At 36.6% G+C, this 20,188-nt stretch overlaps 1 protein-coding gene across 1 annotated transcript in view; it reads left to right on the forward strand.

Moving 5' to 3' along the window:
* Positions 1-20,188, forward strand: part of EYS (eyes shut homolog) — a 904,272-nt gene that overhangs the window by 626,798 nt on the left and 257,286 nt on the right. The window contains exon 34 of the mRNA XM_035895612.1: positions 6,928-7,040. Within this exon, the coding sequence (XP_035751505.1) occupies positions 6,928-7,040 (113 nt within the window). The remainder of the gene's footprint in view (positions 1-6,927; positions 7,041-20,188) is intronic.

Below are 20,188 nucleotides of genomic sequence, written 5' to 3' on the forward strand. Positions count from 1 at the left end.
TTCACAATCTTTTGCAGAGAGTTCTACAAATTGGACTCCAAAATCAGGCATAGTTCACAGGAGTCATGAAGGCATGAAAGATTACTGGGTAGTGTATCTTGGTACACTGTAATATCTACAGTGAGAATTTTTAAGATTTAAATTTAAATTTTAATAAAATTTGTCTTGAGTGGAGATGAATGAAGAAAGATTGTGCTAAGCTTTGTTTTCTTTTGGGTTAATTTTAATTTTTTTTAATAAATGCTCTGATCAGAAGCCAAAACCTCATTATATTATTTATGAATCTGTAGTGAAATGACAGCATGAAAGCTCATTTCACTAGGAACTCAATTCTAGGTTAATTCTACCTAACAGCAGCTCTAATTTGAGCTAGTCAGTAAGGGATGTTAATAAATGGTTTGGCATATATGTGTGAACTTTTCCTACCAGGTAAGTATCTGTACTCATTTTTGTCAAGTATAAAGGGCATTTAAAGAGCATGGTTACTATATGTCAAACATATCTGCATAGTTTCTGAATATTGAATTGTATTAAATTAAATTTCTGGTGTTGCTATGACCCTGACATTTTCAGGCAATTTAAGTATTACAGTTTGTCAGCATATTAATGTATCTTTTTAAATGGAAGGAAACCCAACTACATGTTAATACTCTGCTAATCACAAATGCGTATCTATTCTCAAAAATAGCAGAATAAAAACTGCTTACTTTTGATTATTTGTATCAATAGTTCTTATTCCTAAATATGTCTAGGAAAACATTAGGTTTTTGTATGGATAGTATAGCACTCCAAAGGCAAGTAATTGTTTGACCAAAGTGTTTATGATGTATGTATGATTTCAAAACAAAGAAGGAAGTATTTTAATATTACTCTAGAGCAATGCATTGCATTCAAAATATACACACATCAATGTAGGAGAAATTATTAGGATCCCTGTCAGTATATTTGTTTTGGGGGGAAGGAACCAAGTTGTTAAAATACTCACCAATAATAGTGCTTGGGAGATGTCGCAGATGGAGAGGGAGGCAGAAAATACAGTTTATTGATGTAAAACAGTGAGTTAACAAAGTTCAATGGTAAATGTGACAATAGTTTATAAGATTCAATGGCAAGGTACATTTGGTTATTTACTGCACAGAGGACAGGGTCAGACAAAACTGTCAGGGAGACACTCCTGTTGAGTCATGAGGTTCAGAAAAGATCCCCTTGCTTTCCAAACTCTTTCCTCAGAGAGGAGACTGGGTGCGGCTGGATCCAGTCTTAGTCCCAGACTTGGTCAATGGTTTCTGTCAAAATGATGACATACACGCAATCAGTCCTTTATACCAGTTAGCTAAGGTTTCAAAGTTTAGTATGCTGTTAGGCACTTACTGAAAATCTCTTGCGGTAAGGAATCGCTGGACCTCAAAGAGTAACCTTGAGAGACGTCCCTGCTCAAGGGGAGATCCTGGCGTGCAGCCTGCCACCGTGCAGGAGAGCTCCAAGGGCTCTTGGGCTGCTCACCATTGATGGGGAGCAGATGAATGGCTCATAGTCATATCTGCATACCGACCACCGATTTTGGTCTCCTCACTGTGATTAGGTGGGTGCATTGCACAATAGCCCTTGGCTATTGTGTTGTTATCTGTCTCCTCTGCATCCACGTCCAGCAGACCAGACGCATCTATCATGACTAATTGTTTGACCAAAGTGTTTATGATGTATGTATGATTTCAAAACAAAGAAGGAAGTATTTTAATATTACTCTAGAGCAATGCATTGCATTCAAAATATACACACATCAATGTAGGAGAAATTATTAGGATCCCTGTCAGTATATTTGTTTTGGGGGGAAGGAACCAAGTTGTTAAAATACTCACCAATAATAGTGCTTGGGAGATGTCGCAGATGGAGAGGGAGGCAGAAAATACAGTTTATTGATGTAAAACAGTGAGTTAACAAAGTTCAATGGTAAATGTGACAATAGTTTATAAGATTCAATGGCAAGGTACATTTGGTTATTTACTGCACAGAGGACAGGGTCAGACAAAACTGTCAGGGAGACACTCCTGTTGAGTCATGAGGTTCAGAAAAGATCCCCTTGCTTTCCAAACTCTTTCCTCAGAGAGGAGACTGGGTGCGGCTGGATCCAGTCTTAGTCCCAGACTTGGTCAACGGTTTCTGTCAAAATGATGACATACACGCAATCAGTCCTTTATACCAGTTAGCTAAGGTTTCAAAGTTTAGTATGCTGTTAGGCACTTACTGAAAATCTCTTGCGGTAAGGAATCGCTGGACCTCAAAGAGTAACCTTGAGAGACGTCCCTGCTCAAGGGGAGATCCTGGCGTGCAGCCTGCCACCGTGCAGGAGAGCTCCAAGGGCTCTTGGGCTGCTCACCATTGATGGGGAGCAGATGAATGGCTCATAGTCATATCTGCATACCGACCACCGATTTTGGTCTCCTCACTGTGATTAGGTGGGTGCATTGCACAATAGCCCTTGGCTAGCCACAGGGGAATACACAGATAAATGTTTATTCCCAAACCAAGCGATTAATTTCCTGTTCAGTGTGAAAAATGGATCATAGGTTGCCATAGTGAATTTTCTCTATACCAACCTGACATTCCGAGTCTTGAATGAACTTAACTAGGCACAGTAGCTGTCGTAAATGTTAAAACTATATTGTACCTGACCTTTGCATTTATTGGTTCATTTTGTTTTCGTTTGTTTGTTTGTTTTTACAATCCCAAGAATGAGGGCTTTTGTTGAAAAACATACATGGTGTGACCGGAACAATCATAGTTAAGCTTTAGTGAAACTTCAGAAGAGCTCTAACAAGCCGATTTATGCAGCCAGCATTAAAACACTCTTCAGTTTCTCATTTTTTAGGCAATGTTGCGGGGCCCATGTAATTTTCAACTCAGAACTGTGTAACTCTTTCTGTCCAGGTTCATATCAGATTTGCAACAGATCCTGCATCCTGTTAATCTGAAAATCGTTTTATTCACTATTTATAAAAGGCATGAAAAACCCCATCTCTTATAAAAAGCAAAATGTGAAACTTAACAGGACAACACATTTTCAAGATTACCTAGTATAATTTTTCATGGCAGCAAAAGCAGACTGCTGACTGTAACACTTGGCAGTCCATCACTCTTATTTCCTTGCCAAAGCGCTGAAGGAATGACATGGAAGACAGTCTTCTGTTATCCATTATCCATATCAGTAGTCTATGTCAGCCATCATGGTATATCAAATGATACTGTTCTTTTAATATCCAAAGTGTAACTCTGAGAAGGGGAGTATTCACATCCAGTCCTTGAGTGAGGGGTTTGTTTCTTTCTAAGTTCCAGGAAGCCTCAGTGCAATCTTCTAAAACGTGTTTTCTACACAGAGAGCCGACATTCCCCGTTCCAGCACCTGAACTTCACTGACATCAAATGCCACTTTAAACAGTTATATAACTTTGCACATTGTCGCTCTGTAGTAATATATCTGTTTTAAAGCTTTAACTGCCTTTAAGCCTTTGCTGCTAAAGAAATACACAGTGACCTGTCAAAGAACATCTCTGAGCCCTTCCCATGCTTTGGAAGGCCAGTTTGCTTATTTTGCTTATTGTGTGCAGCATGGCACAGTGTGTTACGCTTCAGAGTGGTTGAACAGTGCAGAGGAAAGCAGTTTGCCTTGCTTCAGCGGTGTCGTGCTTGTGCGGCATGTGTCTCTGCTGGGAAGGAGAGATCTCTCCTTGCCTGAGAGAGCTGGCAGTAGCTTCTGGCAGCCCCAGGCAGAAAGCCTGTGGAAGGAAAGGAGACTGGGGCAGTCCTGAGGAGAACAGGGTGCTTACTTAAAGCTTGGAGGTGACTTTCAACCATCTTGTTGTGTTGGCAAAAAGGAAATTTTCCTGGGACCCAGAATCAGCTGTGTGCATCCAGAACACAATGTTTTCGACACCAAAGTCACTGAACTTTTTAAAAAGCAAGACTAGAAGGAAAGGGTCCTCCCTGCAAAGATGGAGGAGGGAGGTGGGAGATTTATCCATCTCACCCAAGACATCAGAAATCTATTAAATGTCTACTGTGTTCTAATTTAGTATTTTGTGTTCTAGTAAGAGCTAGTTTTAAAATCTTTCAGTCTTCCAAAATCTCTTTTTCCTTCAAAGAAAAGGGCAGGTGGTTTTACCTCAAGTCTCTGGACAGAGCAAGAAGCCATCATAGTATGAAACATGGTTTACTGGCTGCTAAGGAAGAAGGCAAATATACAGTCTAGAGGGCATCATTCTTTTCATGACCTTTAATGATAAGAAAAGAGAGAAGGACTGTTTTGGAAAAATCTCTTCCCATTAATTTCACCAATTTTTGACCCCACTTAGATTTATACCATCTACAACTTCCTATGGCACAGTTCCTCAGCTTTATTTTGAGTGGTACGAAAAGTATGCCCTTTAGCTTGCTTTCATCTTCACCCTGATTTATGTAATTTCATGTCCTTTTGGTTCTATACTGTGAGAAACTGTGACAATTATTTGTTCATCTGCACAGTACTCTGTTCTAACTCTCCCTGATGGTGGGTTTTAAGAATAAAGAATCCTGATCTATATATTCGCTCTCTTTTCAGAAACTCTTATACGTATCATCATCCTTACATAACTTATATTTTTTGCATATTGTGAAATTTTTGCATATTATGAAATCCTCTTCTCAGAGTTTTGTTTTTTTCTATCCTGAGTAATGCAGGAAACATTGAGCCACTTGTGAATATGCTGAAGAGCACAGACCTTAATACGGATTGCTGAGGGAATTTCTAGGGGCTCTCCATGTTGAGAAAACTCACTATTTGTTCCCAATTTTTCTGCTTCTATTTTAACCATTATCTTCATTTATTGAAGGCCTTCCTTGTTATCCCAGGGTAACTGAGTTGCTTCAGAATCTTTTAGCACAGGAACTTGTTAAAAGCCTTTTGGAAATGAAAGGCTATGTGCCAAGGCATCCCTTTTCGCATATTCGGTGTTCCTCCTGTGTGTTACAATTTCCCTTTTCAGAAACCATCTCAACTATTCCCCAGTGCATTCTGTCCATCTATGTATCTGTTAATTCTGTTCTTTAATGTAGTTCTTAATGGTTTCTCTGGAATGGAACTGGGACTTACTGATCCGTGGCTTGAAGAGTGCCCTTGCATTCCCTAGTCTTGTTCCCCTTTCCCAAATCATAAAAACCAAAAGTCCTCAAACCAATTCAAAACCAAACAAAAAAAACCAAAATCCACACCTACCATCCCTGTGGTTTAGATGTCGTTTTAAGGGATGACCACAGTAATTTCCCTTAAGACTTTTGGGCAAACACTATTTGGTCTTTTTTTTTTTTTTTTTTTTTTTTTGCTACTGTTCACTTTTTAAATTTATTTTAAAACATTTTCAAGTAATAATTCAATTTGAGATCTCTGATGTATCCCTACTAAAAAGCAGTTCTGACATAGGAACCTCCTAGAGCTCTTCTCCATTAAATTTTGATTCGGAGAGTTCTCTTACATTTCCTGCTAGAGCTTTCTCTCTTTAAACATTCCTTTTATACTTTGATGGTCTATTGGCCCTACAGCCTTTCTGGCAGGCTTACTGCTTCTGTTGGGTTTTAAAAAGCATTTACTGCTTGCCATTATGCTTTTAGCAAATTGTTCCTCAAGATCATTTTATTTTTCTTTACCTGGCCTGCTTTATTGGATTTTTACTGCCAACGTTTATATAACTTCCTATTTTCCTTCATTTGGACATGGCTTCAACATTTAAAGGATGTCTTTTAGCCATTATAAGCATGTTGTAACCTTGCTATTTAAACATTCTGGTTTCTGAGGATCTTGAAAGTCTTATTTTTTTTAGTAGTTTATTTACATTTTATGTGAAACTCTGATAGCTTGTGTCAAGTATTCATCTGCATGTGCTTTACCCTTTGGGATATTCCTTTGAATTTCCTTCTAAAAAGTCCCTTCATTTTTCTGTGGAGCTCCTGTATGAATAATGACCTCAATGATGTTGTTGTTGTTGTTGTTTCTGCAGATATCTAAACCTGCAGGTACCTAAACCTGACTTCATGGTCAGTGTTAGGAATGGGTCCACTGCAGTGTTAAGGACCAATCCAAGAGTTGCTTCTCCATGTATGGGCTTATGACCAGCAGCCATTTGGTGCCCCATACCTTCTTCCACTGTCACTGTCATTTTTTTTCCTGAGTAGTCTCCCAAGACCCCATTCAAATGTGTCAGTGACCTTGATCTTCGTGGACAGCCCTAGCAGTACTTTTTTCCTGTTTTGGCATGGAATTTATTATATAAACTATGTAGTACTACCTGTTACGTGGCCTCAAGTACAGGTACACATGATCTGATGTTACTAGGAACCTGTCCCAGTCCAGCGGTCCAATTCATAAAGGCTCAACATACTGTGTCACTGTCATTTGTTTAGATGGTGAGACATGCATAACAATTTATTGTTCTGTGTTTTTTCAGTGTCCCTATAGTGATTCCCATTTTTAGTAGGTCCTTAGGCATCTTTGAAACATGATTAATGGTACTAGATATCTTTTGAGCAGGGAAATAAACTTAAAGTAGACTTTTCAAAGCTTCCTTGTTTGCCATTCCCCATGAACTGTGTTCATCAATAAAAAATAAATACCTGAATAAAGTTAAAGAAGTCCACTTTTTGCTGGTGTCTCACTATACCTGTGGTGCTGTCTGTCCAAAACTCCATGCGTTTATTTTTAAGTCAGTACTGCTTATCTTGCTCTAATTTCACATTCAGATTGTTTTAATAGAATTTCATTAGAGAAAAAAGGGAAACCAGGAGCGTTCTTCAGGAGTAGGATTAAATTATGTTACAAATCTTTTGCAGAAACTTAATTATTTTTAAAATTGATCACAATGACAACAGGCAAAAGAACTGTGTGTATTTTCTCCTTTGTAGATACCTGGGTCTGTCTACAATTTCACTGGCTGTATACAACTCATAGAAATCAATAATGTCGGACCTTTCAACTTCTCTAATGCTGTGGGAAGAAATAATGTTCACAATTGCAGGTAAACTACCCTCTGTGTCTTTTCAAATCAGACGAATCTGTTTGTGATGATTTTGCTTTCTGCCTTAAATAGGGTGACCATTTTAGGTAATTTCAACAACAGTTACAGCAAAAAAAAAATATTGATTATACAGATGGATATTGTACTTTCTTTTACGCTTTTATGCCTTTTCTTGATGTAAGATGCTTTGTGCAGAGTAGTTCAATTAAGCTTGACAGTTTATAGAGTGAATTTTCACCCAATGAATGCTGAAACACAGTGTACTAAGCAAGATAATCTGCAAGGAGTGAGGAGCGGGGTGATGTGCTGATTGTGTTTTTACTCAAGGTTTTGGGATTTCCATTAATTTTGTAACAAATATTGGTGACTTGCTGCTACACTTACTATATGAGATTGTGAAAAATGCTGGAAAGCCTTGTTTCTGAATACATTAAAAAAAACCCACTTGGTTGCATTTTTTCATATTCACATTGCTGTTGGTCATGCATTGACTGAAATAAAAAGCTGTACAGAAACAACAGGGTAGATTAGGAATCCATTCTGGCATATAAAAGGTTCAAACATGGAAAAGTGGAAAACAAAAGAAAGTAGAGGTGAATTGCATTTGTAGATCATGAAATCTTTCAGAACAGTGTGATTTTAGTCATAGAACATATGTTCTATATCCCTGGAGAATTTTGCATAAGCCTTTTTACATACGGCTTTATTTTTTTCCCTAAAATTTACCGAATAGTTTAAGTAATGTTTGTGTGCTTGTTTAAGCGGTATTTTAGAAAGCTAATGGTAACTGACTAAATCATTAACTAAAGATCCATGAGATCTGGACTCTGCGCTCACTTCTATCACTAGCCCCTTAATGAACTTGCACACAGCACATCCAAAGTTATGAAAGCAGTGCAAACATCTGATCAACCACCTGCCTTAAGTCCCAGGCATCTAAGCTTTTGCCAGTAAAACTTACTCTGAGTATAAAGATCAGCTTGTTATGCCTGCACAGACCTGCCACCATTTTTATTTAGAAGAGCAGCTCAGTGTCATCTTCTTGTCCAAACTTTATGAAGAAATAAATCTTTGCATCCTTTGAATTCCCTAAGGCATTTTGTTTGGAAGATGTTCTCTAAGTGCATTTAACAAACAGCCGTGGGTGTAAATCCTGCACAAAATACAGAACTCTGGCCTCTTGTGACAAACCCCAGCTAAGAACGAGGTGATGGCTCTACTCTTGCCTTTCTGCACAGAGGTTTTTCCTAGCTCGAACTGTGGTCTCCTCTAAAATGGGGACACATGCTCTTGTCTGTGGAACTATGCCTCTGTGAAGAACAGAAATTCATGGAGATGGAAGCAAGTGAGGAAGCTGCTTCGTGCCTTTAATTCAGGTATTAGGAAAAAAAAATCTTGACTTCAAGGACTATTTATATATTAGAAATTAAATAATCATTGGAAAAAATCATAAACCATCTCAGGTATTTCCTCTGGTTACTAGATTAGGAACTTGTTCTCCATTTTGCACAGACATTAGAGTTTGATGTCCCAAATCCTAGGTAAGATGTAGCTCTGTTTTTTTATACTAGATAAAAGAGGCATAACTTTAAAATCAGGACTGTTATCATCTTTTGTGCTTTCTTCCATTCTCCAAAATAATGCTTTCTTTGAGATAGGTGTCTGCGTCCTTGGGCTTTTTGACACCATTCTTTTTCCAGTTTTTCCATTGAGTGGTTTATATAAACATTCATTTAAGAACCAAGAGCCTTCAGGAACAAAAGACGCATGAGATCTGCTTTGTCCAGTCTGTGTATATAACATACAGAGTGATATAGAAAGGAAGGAGAAGGCTTATAAGCAGATTCAGCATTGTTCCTTTTTAAAATTGTTTAATTTAGAATGCTATAGTATCTATTATATTACAATCTATAAAACTATATGCCAAGATTTATTTAATTTTGTATTGATTCTGGTAATTCCCTTCATAGTTAGTCAATTAGCATAGAAATATGGCTGATACAGTACAATATAGATATTAAAGATTGCTTTATTTGAATCAGAACTCAGTTTTTACAGTCTAGGGCTGTTTCTTGCAAATACTTACTGTGTATATGTAACTGATTAGAGGATTAAAATGACGTGACAGTTTGTACAGGTGAACCATGGAAATAGTCTTATACATAAAAGGATGCTGGAAGGATGTGAGGCCTTCTCAGTCATCTATCCTGGACAACATGTGTTCCTTTTCCCTCCCTGCTTGTTCCAGAATGCTGCAGATGAGCCTAACAGTGTCCAGCCCTGTGCAGTCCACAAAGAGCTGGCTCCATCCTGGTCCAAATCACAGCTATTCCTGTCTGTGAACACAATTGAAATTCATCTGAATTTCCCTTGGTGGCATGCTTATACCATAGGAGTGGACTGCAGGGAAGCCTGGCAAGCATCCTCCTGACTCATTCACTGCTCTGTGACACAGCAATTTTGTATCTGCCCACACATGGCAGCTTGCATCATCACTTTAGGTATAACCCGCACACATCCTGACCGTCATCAATTCATACATTTGAATTCTGCTTCCCAGAAAGCATCTAGGAAGCCCAGCTGCTGTTCTGTTTTTGCAAGGCAGGCTTCTTGGGAAGAGACATTTGTTTTGAGAAGAAAGGAGAAAGTGCTTGAAGAAAGTTGCTTAAATAGGCCAATAATGGATTATATATGTGGCAAATGCTAGTTGCTGAATGCTAGAAAGCCTGGTGCGCTGCCATTGTGTTTGCAGAATTCATACGGTTCTGTTGATGCAATATTGCTACAGTTAGAGCTGTCTGGCAGTAACAGAGTACTCTACAATGTGGCAGACAAAGCAATCCAATTTATTCCTGTAAGAACATTCCTGTATTTATCATCCAGCGGCACTAAGTATTTCTGTTCTTACTGTTGTAATTTTTCTTTAATTGACTTCCTACCTATCATGGCCTGGTTTCACATTTTTAATCCTTTTGAATGCCCCTGCTTTTGCATATTTAGTCATGCTCTAGTGGCATTCAGTTACCCTGTCGGGGTTTTTACTTCTTGGTGCCCCAGCAGCATGGATTGCTTCATTATTGTGATGTAGAAGGTCAGCCAAAACTTCTTCATGCCAAAACTTCTTAAGGTGTATGGGCTTGTGAGTAAATTTTAAGGTTATGAATTTTTAACAGGTTTGAAATTTACTCAAATGTGTTCTGCCATTCTTTTAACGGGGTCTATTTGAATTTTAAAATACTGAAAGGATGAGCTAATACGTGCAAGGAATATAGAGAGCTTTCAAAAACAAATTTTAGATACAGTTCATTAACCTTTTCAAAACTATTGGCATTACTACTTCAGGACAAGGCAGTACCTTTCATAGGACATTATATACTTCATGTTGCTTATCTCAGAGATCAGTGCAATTTTGGTTACTGTTTAAAATTTTCTGAGAATTAAGAAATGTAAAAAACGAAGCCATAAGATTAATTTCACTGGCATATGTATCTGACTATCTGCTGTCTAAAATGCCCTAAATATATAGGGCAAGAAAGCTGTTTGTTCCTTTAGCTTTCGTATTTTGTAATGCATATATCATACACTGCAAAGGAGGGAGAGATATTTTAACTCGGTAGAACTAAATGGGTGATAGGGGCAACATTGCCTTTCATGTAATTTTGGAAGCAGGTACCAAATTCTGCTTAAAATCCAGAGGATGATTGGAAAGGGCAGCACTGGGCAATTGGATAAGATCAAAGACCTTAAAACTTGCAATAACCCTGATCATTCTGAAAGATGCAGGATTTCTGTGCTTGTTCAGAAGCACTGAGGTTTCAAGCGTGAGGCTTTAACTTGGTTAATCTGTAAGGTCATGGCCCAGACCTGCTGATCCCATGCATCACTGTTTAGTTCATAGCTAGGCTACCACACATGATGCCAGAGGGAAGAGAGAACAGCTAGGAGGGATGCATTGCACTGAGGCCTCATCAGAGCTTCCTGCCACAAGATGTAACCAAAGTGGAATAGGAAATGGCAGAGTAATGGTATGGGCAGGAGAATGAATTTAAGCTTGACTCTCTGAGAGCAGGTTTGCAGCCATAAAAGTCCCCTGAGCTATGCAGCTTTTGCTTTCAGGGAAGGTTATAATAGAATTGTATCGATTAGTAAAGGTCAGCCTCCAATAGGTAGTTTTCTAGAATTACGGTAGACTATACACTTATCTAAATCTTGTCAAAGCTTATGTTAAGGTTGTTTAAACTATTCCTGTCTCAGAGCTATGAATATATAGGCAATTTTAAAACAGATTATATAATGGCCAACAGGAGTAGAAGAGACAGTTGGAAATAACGGATCTCTGATGAGATCTGTGGAGAAATGAACCCTTTTTTTTAATTTTTTTTTCCTTCTTCTGAAGCAAGTAAGATACTTGCAATGTGTTAATGCAATGTGAAGCTTCTGTAAGTGTTTCGGAAAATGTTACTGGGATAGATTTGCAGAAAAAATGACTATCACTTTCAGGTAGAGTACGGATGACAGATATAAATGAAGCTTTGAGTCCCAGTATTAAAAGGTGGTGTTTACTGCAGCTCACTTCTGTTTTAGTGTCTGGGAGCTAGGGCTGCTTTACATTCCTGTAAGAGTTTACTGCATGTAGTAAATTCAAAGGTTCGGAACACATGCACATATATAAAATGTATATGTATATGCATATGCATATGTATATGCATATGCATGTACATATATCTATCTAAGCCATGATTTGTTCTTTTTAAAAAAAAAATTCCTTACTGGGAAACAGAAAAATCCGATTTGCTGTTTTCCTAAGAGGAGTCTTACTGATGAATGCAAATGTAAAAGGCTGATTTGCACTCATAGACAGGAGCTAATAAACTGAGTTCTTCATTGCTGCCCATTGGACAGATTTTCAGCTGATTTTTTTAAAGATTTTATTTTGCTGTTAATTTATCTTAAGATGTTTTTTTCCAGGCTGAAACTGAGCTTCATTTCAGTGAAGACTCTGATTGCTATTTGCATTTAGAAAAGAGGCTCTTGAATGTGTATTACCCAAGTTCCATTCCATCAAGAGAACTGATGGATTTCCTAATGCATGACAATTTTCTCAGGAGCTATGCAATACATTTTGGGGAACTCTACATGTTTTCAGTAAGCTCTCAGTTCCACTTTCCCCTCACTTACCCACTTTCCAACAAGCTCTAAATCCCCTTCCTGATGTATGAGTACTCCCCTTTCCATTCTGTAGCTTTCTGTGATACTTTTATGAACATCCCAACAGACCCCTAACAGCTTTGTGAAGTTCAGTCTCCTATGCAATTTCTCATCATGTCTCTTCCTTGATGGAACTTCCTGCTTTTTAAGAATATTATAAAATATCACAACTTGGAACATCTAGCATCAGGCATCTGAGGTGTTTGATTTCTGTCTTTGGAATGAACTGCATACTTTAGAAAGTGAAAGGTTGGGCCTGTTGAAAGTTATTTTTCAGCTGATTGTGGAAGTCAAACAGTTACCATTCCACACTTGGTAAAGGAAAAGTGCTTGTGGTGGTGCATACTATATGTTAAAGTTCATTGTAAGCATCCGTACAAGACTCAGGTAACGTTAAAGAGTTTCTTCAGATTAATCCAACTGAGCTGAAAAACTGAAATTCAATCAAATGTACAGAATCACAGAATCACTTTGGTTGGAAAAGACCTTTGAGATCATCGAGTCCAACCTTTAACCTAACCCTGCCATCCCACCACTACACCATGTCCCTAAGCACCTCATCTATCCTTCTTTTAAATACCTTCAGGGATGAGGACTCTACCACCTCCCTGGGCAGCCCATTCCAGAGCCTGACAACCCTTTCGGTGAAGAAGTTTTTCCTAATGTCTAGCCTAAACTTGCCCTGGTGCAGCTTCAAACCATTCCCCCTCATCCTATCATCTGTTACCAGGGCTTACACCCAAACGGGAAATCACAGAGTTCCAAAATTAAGTTCTTCTGTCTACTTACGTCTTTGTTTATGAACAAATGCAAGATCCTATGAGAAGCATTGAGCTTCTGTTATATGTGAGAGTTGATTCAGACTTAAAGTGATATTCTTACATCTCAGCATAGGTAGTTATGTTCATATTTTTTTTCATTAATTGTTTGGAATCGTGCTTAATTCTGAAGCAGCAAAAAAAAAGAATATATAGTGCTCCTCAACACTGTAGAAGAAAATGATAACGTGAGCAATAGTGACACTACTTAGTTTTAGTTCTTTAACAGTTTTTCTCTGTTTTTTTATGATTAACATTGAGATTGGACTAAAAGTTTCTGAAGTACAGAACTGAAGATGAAGCTTCATAAATATCATTCATTTGGATTCACCACCTATGTGATTCTTGATATTATGTTAATAACAATTCTGTGCAATTTTAACATAGAGAGTGATAAAGCGCATTTGTTCTTTATGCATTTTTTTTGTTGCTTTTTTCTCTCTGCTCTATTACCTTTGCTGGCTGATAATCTTTTCTGTGTGTCTCTGATTGCCCCTTCCTCCTTTTGCAGTGCTTCAGTTGCTTTTATATACTTTCATCCTCTTTGCTTGATTTGCCCTTCTTGATGTCCCTCGTCTTTAACATTTCTTTGCAATGTTTTCTTTTCCTTTGTGAGATTTGCTGTCCTGTGCAACTCCCTTTCTGCTCTGTGTGTGTACATGAATTCTGGGTATTTCTCTGTTACCTTTTCTTCCTCCTTTGGCATTAGATGCCTTTTCAGTGATACAAACTTAAGTGTTGAAAAAGATAAGGAAGTGACAGATCTAATCTTTCCTACTGTTACAAATTTTCGAAATCACTGTAAATTGTTATGTAAGGCTTTAGCTCAATCTTTTGAAGTATTCTGTGGAAATTGTTTGTGATAAATATTAGACGAATCCATGTGTCAAATCTATGCAGGTGAGATAACGTATGTTTGTAAATACTACATTTTTCTCCCTATTTCTGGAAAAGGTTGCCTCTCTTCAACATACCACAAAACCAATCTTCCTTGGGGCCACTCTCTATTTCTAAAAGATCAAGAGTAGGTTTTGGTGATGTTTAGCTTGACCTTACTTAACCTTCTGTAACTTCAGGCATGTGCATTGTCCCAGCAGAGGATTGTTTCTTAATTCCATCAACAGAATTTAGTGGCAGTCACTGTCTGTTAGTGTGTCGGTAATGAACAATTGTAATGAGATCTTGATTTCTGCTCGAATTGCCAGGTACCTGCATGGAAGCTAATAAGACAAGACAAAAAATACCATGCACTTTTTTTCTTCTGTTTTTACCAAGGAGCCGTTTGCAAGTATATATATGTCAAATGTAGTCATGCCAATGCATAAGTCTGAGGCAGTGTGTTACTGCAAATAAATATCTCAATTAAATATTTTGGAGAACATGCTGACACAGTTGCACAGAAAGGAAAATTTTTTGTGAGTAATACTCATGTTTTTTAATGAAATTGTCTTTCTAGTACTAGAAAGACTTTCTAGTCATGTGTACTTCATTATTTTATGATGTATTTGTTTCATGTGCTAAAGGTTCCAGTGCTGGAGAAATGTCACTCTGAACTCCTGTCACAACTTTGTATCTATTTTAGTGCAGTTTTATAATATTGAATATCTCCAGGTACTGGTGATTCTTACTCATATGATTACTAAATTTATTAATGGAATTTATAAAGCTTCTTTCACCCCAAATACTTAACCATCGCATATAAATCGATCCCTTTACGCATCAGTAAAATAAAGTGCTAAGCTTTAATCAGAACACTAATAGTATAGAATTGAATTTGTTACATAAATATTTTAGAAAGGAGAAACATATGTTAAAGACTTACGTTAGAATAGAAAAATCTCTATCTGCTTTGGCCTCTTTACATTGAATAGCAGATTCAAAGCCCCACCAGCAACTGTGATTAATGTATAAAGTCATTGTATCTATCTGCAGCACATTCTTAAAACATGGAGTTGAGAGAGAGTGCCTATCAAGTGCCTGATCAGTAGATCATCACCAGTTCTTACATAGGAGATAAGAGAGTTAAGGATGTGACAGAGCTCAGTGGACCAGCATGGGGTGGTTCAGAAATTCTGGGTGGCATTACAGTCTAAGGGGACAACACGGTGAATTTTCTGTACTTGGAGCTTCTTCAGTGTCAAGAGTTACTGGAATTAGAAGGCTGACATGATAGCTTAAAAGCCTTTTTGCAGTCTTTCAGCCTTTCTTACCTGTGGCTTATATGGTTATCTGTGGGTGGAGAGGTGTAGGATTTCAGCTGTATATTTTTAGCTCCAGCAAATGAGGAGGACCCCTTTTTTGCTTTACATCAAAGATCGTAGTTCCAGGAACCCTACAGATTGCCACAACATTTTGGGTTGCTGTAGGTTAATGACAGTCTTCACTACCTTCTGCCAAATTGTGTTGAGTAGTTATAGCTCCCTAGAAATTCTGTTATCCAAACAAGAGCTGTGCTTGAAAATGATTAGCTTTTGAAATGTAAAACCATGAAGAAATGTATCAAGAAAATAAATTTTTAATACTTTTGAGAAAGACTCATTTTCTCATGAATGAATGCAAGTTTTTTGTTTCAGATTTTGGCACAGCTTCCCCTAAAACCAAAATAATATTATAAACATGAGAATAGAAGAGTTTTGCTAGAATTAAAAAAAAGGATTGGGTTGAGAACATCCCAACTTCCCTAAAAACTGGAGCAGATTCACAAAATAAAATGCATTTTTCAAAGTTCCTAAAACTTCACTACATGCATTTTTCATGGCATTAATAGTATCATGTGTCATAGCCATTGCAATACTCTTTGGAAACTTTACCTTAATGCTTAAGAAAAATTATCTTAGTGACACTTGGGCTTCTAGCCAGACAGGTATATGAATAATAAAACCCTCTTCTACTCCCTTAGAATAGAAGAAATAATCCAAATTTTGTTCTGCCCATCTAAAACTTGCAGATGGTTGCATAGATGGTTTGACAGAATTCTGCTTTAAGGATATTTTCCTATATATCTAGTCTTAAATTTATTATGAGCAGTGGTTCAGAAAATCGGAGTATATAACAGAAGGAATTGTTTAAAAAAATGGAATAGTAAAAGAAATCATCTTGCATGCTTTCCTTATTGGACTACAGTCCCATGCCTTAGTGCTAGCATTTGATGTCATTCCAATTACAGAAATCTAGAAATAGAGAAAAAAAATGTTTTGTTATATACTCACAAATAATTAAACTTTGGAGCAGGTTTCAGTAACTTCCAAGTTATGTGCAGAGAGTGCCTTGTAATGGAGATGTAGTTCCTCTTGCTATTATACCAGACTGTATTGTGAAGAGAGGCATATTAGATAGAATAAGTAAGAATGAGAGTCATACTGAAAGGAATAATTTGCCTACTGGAAGCTTGAATAAGTATAATACTTTCTCTTTGACTTTTGTCATCTTTGAGATTCACTTTTGAATTAGATACAGATGTAATAAGAAATCGTAAGTTGCCTTCAACTGCTAAAAACCAGAATGTCAAGAGAAAAGTTTGGAAGTTCAGTTTTATTCTGTCTGTCAGCTCTGTGTTAGCATCCATTCTGTGTCCTTTGTTGTGTCAGTGAACAGACCACAGGACTTCAAGACTTATAAAATATTTGTGGTTTTGTAAAAGTCTCATTTAACAAAGCTAAAAGTGAAACAATCTACAACATCATAATACCTTATGTGTTTTCATAGAAAATAAAATCCATCACAAATAATATTCCATTTTTTGGAAAATATTTTCAACACTTTTTAAATTTAAAATGCTGGTTTGAGCTTCTCTTCGGCAGAGCACTTTCAATAACTGTCCATTTCAGACCTAAAACGTATTAAAGAATCCAAGTTTCAAAACCAGATTTTTATTAAAAAGTCCCTTATATTATTGACATCCAAAAGATGTCCATTGTAGTGATATGTATTGTGAACCTGTAAATCAAAATTTCATATATTAATATGCAGTTAACCTCATAAAAGGTATTTGCAATAAAATTCCTCTAAAATTGCTCAAACAATGCAGGTTTAATTCTTACAAGAAAGGGAAAGCCTGAAAAAATGAAATATGTAGTAACTTTTTTGAAATTAATTTTGTGCAAAACTTTGTATTTGAAGTTCTTCTTTAAACTGGCCAAACACCAGAGGAAGAACAATGTCCTGAAGAGTTGTTTTTAGTTAATGTAGACAAGCAACTCGATGTAAGCTTCTGGAGCAAAATGATAAATGTGATTTCTGTGTGTCTGAAGAAGAAAGTAGGAAAACGATTTCATTTCTGTGATATCGATTATGATATTGGTTGTACTGTATTTCATCGTGTACTGGTGTGCACTGGAGCAGTACCTAAAAAGTACAACAGAATAAAGGTATAATTTAAAAATTCTCAAAGAAATTGGTAATATTTTTTTTTTTTTAAAAGGCAGAAAAATACTTTAGGAATTCAGTCTCTTTCTTTGTTTTTTTTTCCTGAAATATGACTGAGGTGATTATAGCATATACGAAGATAGCACATATGTTTAATGAGGAGAAACATTAGACACGGAGGAGGTTTCTTTAGCTCAGCAGAGACCAGCATGTGAGAACCAATGGCTGAAAGCTGTAACCAGAACATCTCAATTGGTAATAAACCAAAAAAGCTGTAACAGTAACGATGATTATAATTGGTACAAACTACCAATTGAAGTGGTGGCTTCTTCATGTGTTGCTGTGTTAAAATTAGACTGCGTGTCTTTCTAGAAAGGATTCTGTAGACAGCCATAAGTCATTAGGCTTAGTACAGTTGTAACTGCAGGAAATACGAAGATCTGAGATAAAATCTGATGTAAGCTGCATTGAAAAAATAAGAAAAAGGAATGATGTGCATGAAGGAACTAAAGAATAAATAAGTAACACTGAATGTAAAATAGATGATACAGGCATGGTAACATGTCTACCATACGTTGCTAAGTGATCAGTTGTCATACATTCTTATTATCAGGAAATCTCTACATCTTAGGTGCCATCACTGTTACATCCTATAAGATAAAATATTGAATAAACTGATAATATATATAATTATTTCTTAAAGTATACAATTATTTCTTTCTGTAGTAATTTCTTAGTTAAGTGACTCTGTGAATCGGGTAGTATCTGTATTGGCTGATTAATACATAAACAAGTTATTATTGACAGCCAATAAATGGGCTTCTCTGGGGAGCTGCTAAGCAAAATTTTATTTTATACAGAGAATGGAGATTGTTTAAGGCTGTAATATTAATAAAAGCAATACTAGAAAGATATATCATCCTTCAAGGGACCTTGGTTATAAAGTTAAGAAAACAGTCTTATGCCTAGAACTACTTGAATGCAGCAGAAAAACTTGAATGCAGCAGAAAAACAAATATATTTACCAGTAAAAGAAACATTAATTCCCCTCCAAAATGCATATAAATATTTTACAATTACGTAATTTCTCAAAACCTAAATTGATTATAAATAGTTTATGTGTTTTTTCTGTATCTGTAACCTGCAGGACTGTTTAATCATATCCTGACTCTTGCTCTGCAGTACTGTAGATATACAGTGCATCAGTGCCCCCTGCAGCCTTGAAACACCAGTACATTTAAAAAACCACACTTGATCTTTGTTGAAGTAACTATTCAGAAAAAGAAGAGCTTTAAATCCTGTTGTATCCTTTCCTTTTTTCTCTTTCTTTAAAAGTGAAATCACAGCTCTTGGCTGAAGAGAAAATGCTTCAGAAATTTAACCTAAAACTCAAGACAGATCTCGATATATTTGTGAGAATAAAAAAATCTTTTTTTTTTCCTCTTCAAAAAAACTGGCATATGAAAAGCAGAAACCAGAAGCATAAGCAATTCAAAAACATATGTGTGAACTTTAAAACGAATAGTTACAAAAAGAAACTCTGGCTCTCAGAAGATCAGATTCTGCAATGTGCAGAATGTTCAGAGTATACAGAAATCATTGCTTCATCTGTGCAAAACTGCAGTAGGTATTTCTGTATATTTTTGACAATTCACTCAAAATCACACGTATAAAGATAAGTTTGGGGTTTATGTCTTCTCTTCAGCTCCTACACACATATTTCTCATGTTATCAGTAAATTTCTAGAAACTATATTAGTTAACAGGTTTCAGGATTTCTTTTGAAGATCTGAAGTTTAAAGGAAGCAGTGGTTGGTCATAGCAATAGCAGAAATCTTAAGTAGTTTGTATATGGGAAAAAGGAAGGATTTCAGCTCATAAAACCCTAACCTGTTAAAATTGAAAGCAGTGTCAAAAAGAGGACATGAGCACAAATTACTTAAACTTCAAAAAATCACCTGTCTCTATGCTTTGCAAGAACTTGTTGGGATATACATGCTCCAGACCAGCTTTCTGAAGCCAGTTTTCCCCATTTTTCCTCACTTCACCCACTCTGAAATTAAGAAGTAGATAGGGGAAAAAGATGCTGCACTGCTAGTATTCATATAATGTCCTAGTTGACGTAAAAGTGTGAGTTAGCATTTTTTAACTGCCAAAAAAAACCCCCTTATTTAAATAACAAGATGTAATATGGAATTTTTACATCTGTAAGGAGCAAGGCTGAAGGCCAAATGACATTGGCCAATTGAAAATGCAATAGTTTCTTAGAACTGCCTAATACATTTCACTGAAGTTACAAATTTGAGTAAGTATTGTGTGAAAATGAAGGGAAGTAATTAGATCTCTTCGGTTTCTGGGCACTATGAACACAAGTGTGATATCAGTAATTGGCTTCCAGCATTTACCATTTATAAAATCCATTTCATAAACTAGAAGATATAAAATATTCTCGACTGAATCAAAGCATATGAAAGAAATTCACCAGAGTTCAGAACTTTTAAGTGGCAAGATGGTTCTAGTTGCAAGTGAGATTAATTTTATTTACACTAAATAGGTGGGTTTTTTTTTTTCCTTCAGAATAAATTCCTAATATAAACAGAGTAAGGTAAGTTCTCTAATTTGGGAATATGGCCATATAATTAAGCCTTTGTCAGGTTTTCATCAAATTTGACTAATTAAAGGAACATTTTTTTTACTAAAAAAAGGTATTTTTGTACCTCCTAAGCTCTGCTAAGCCCTTTGCAAATGGCAAAGCACA

Source organism: Egretta garzetta, unplaced genomic scaffold (assembly GCF_000687185.1).
Source record: "Egretta garzetta isolate BGI_Z169 unplaced genomic scaffold, ASM68718v1 scaffold55, whole genome shotgun sequence".
In the NCBI taxonomy this organism is placed as follows: Eukaryota; Metazoa; Chordata; class Aves; order Pelecaniformes; family Ardeidae; genus Egretta; species Egretta garzetta.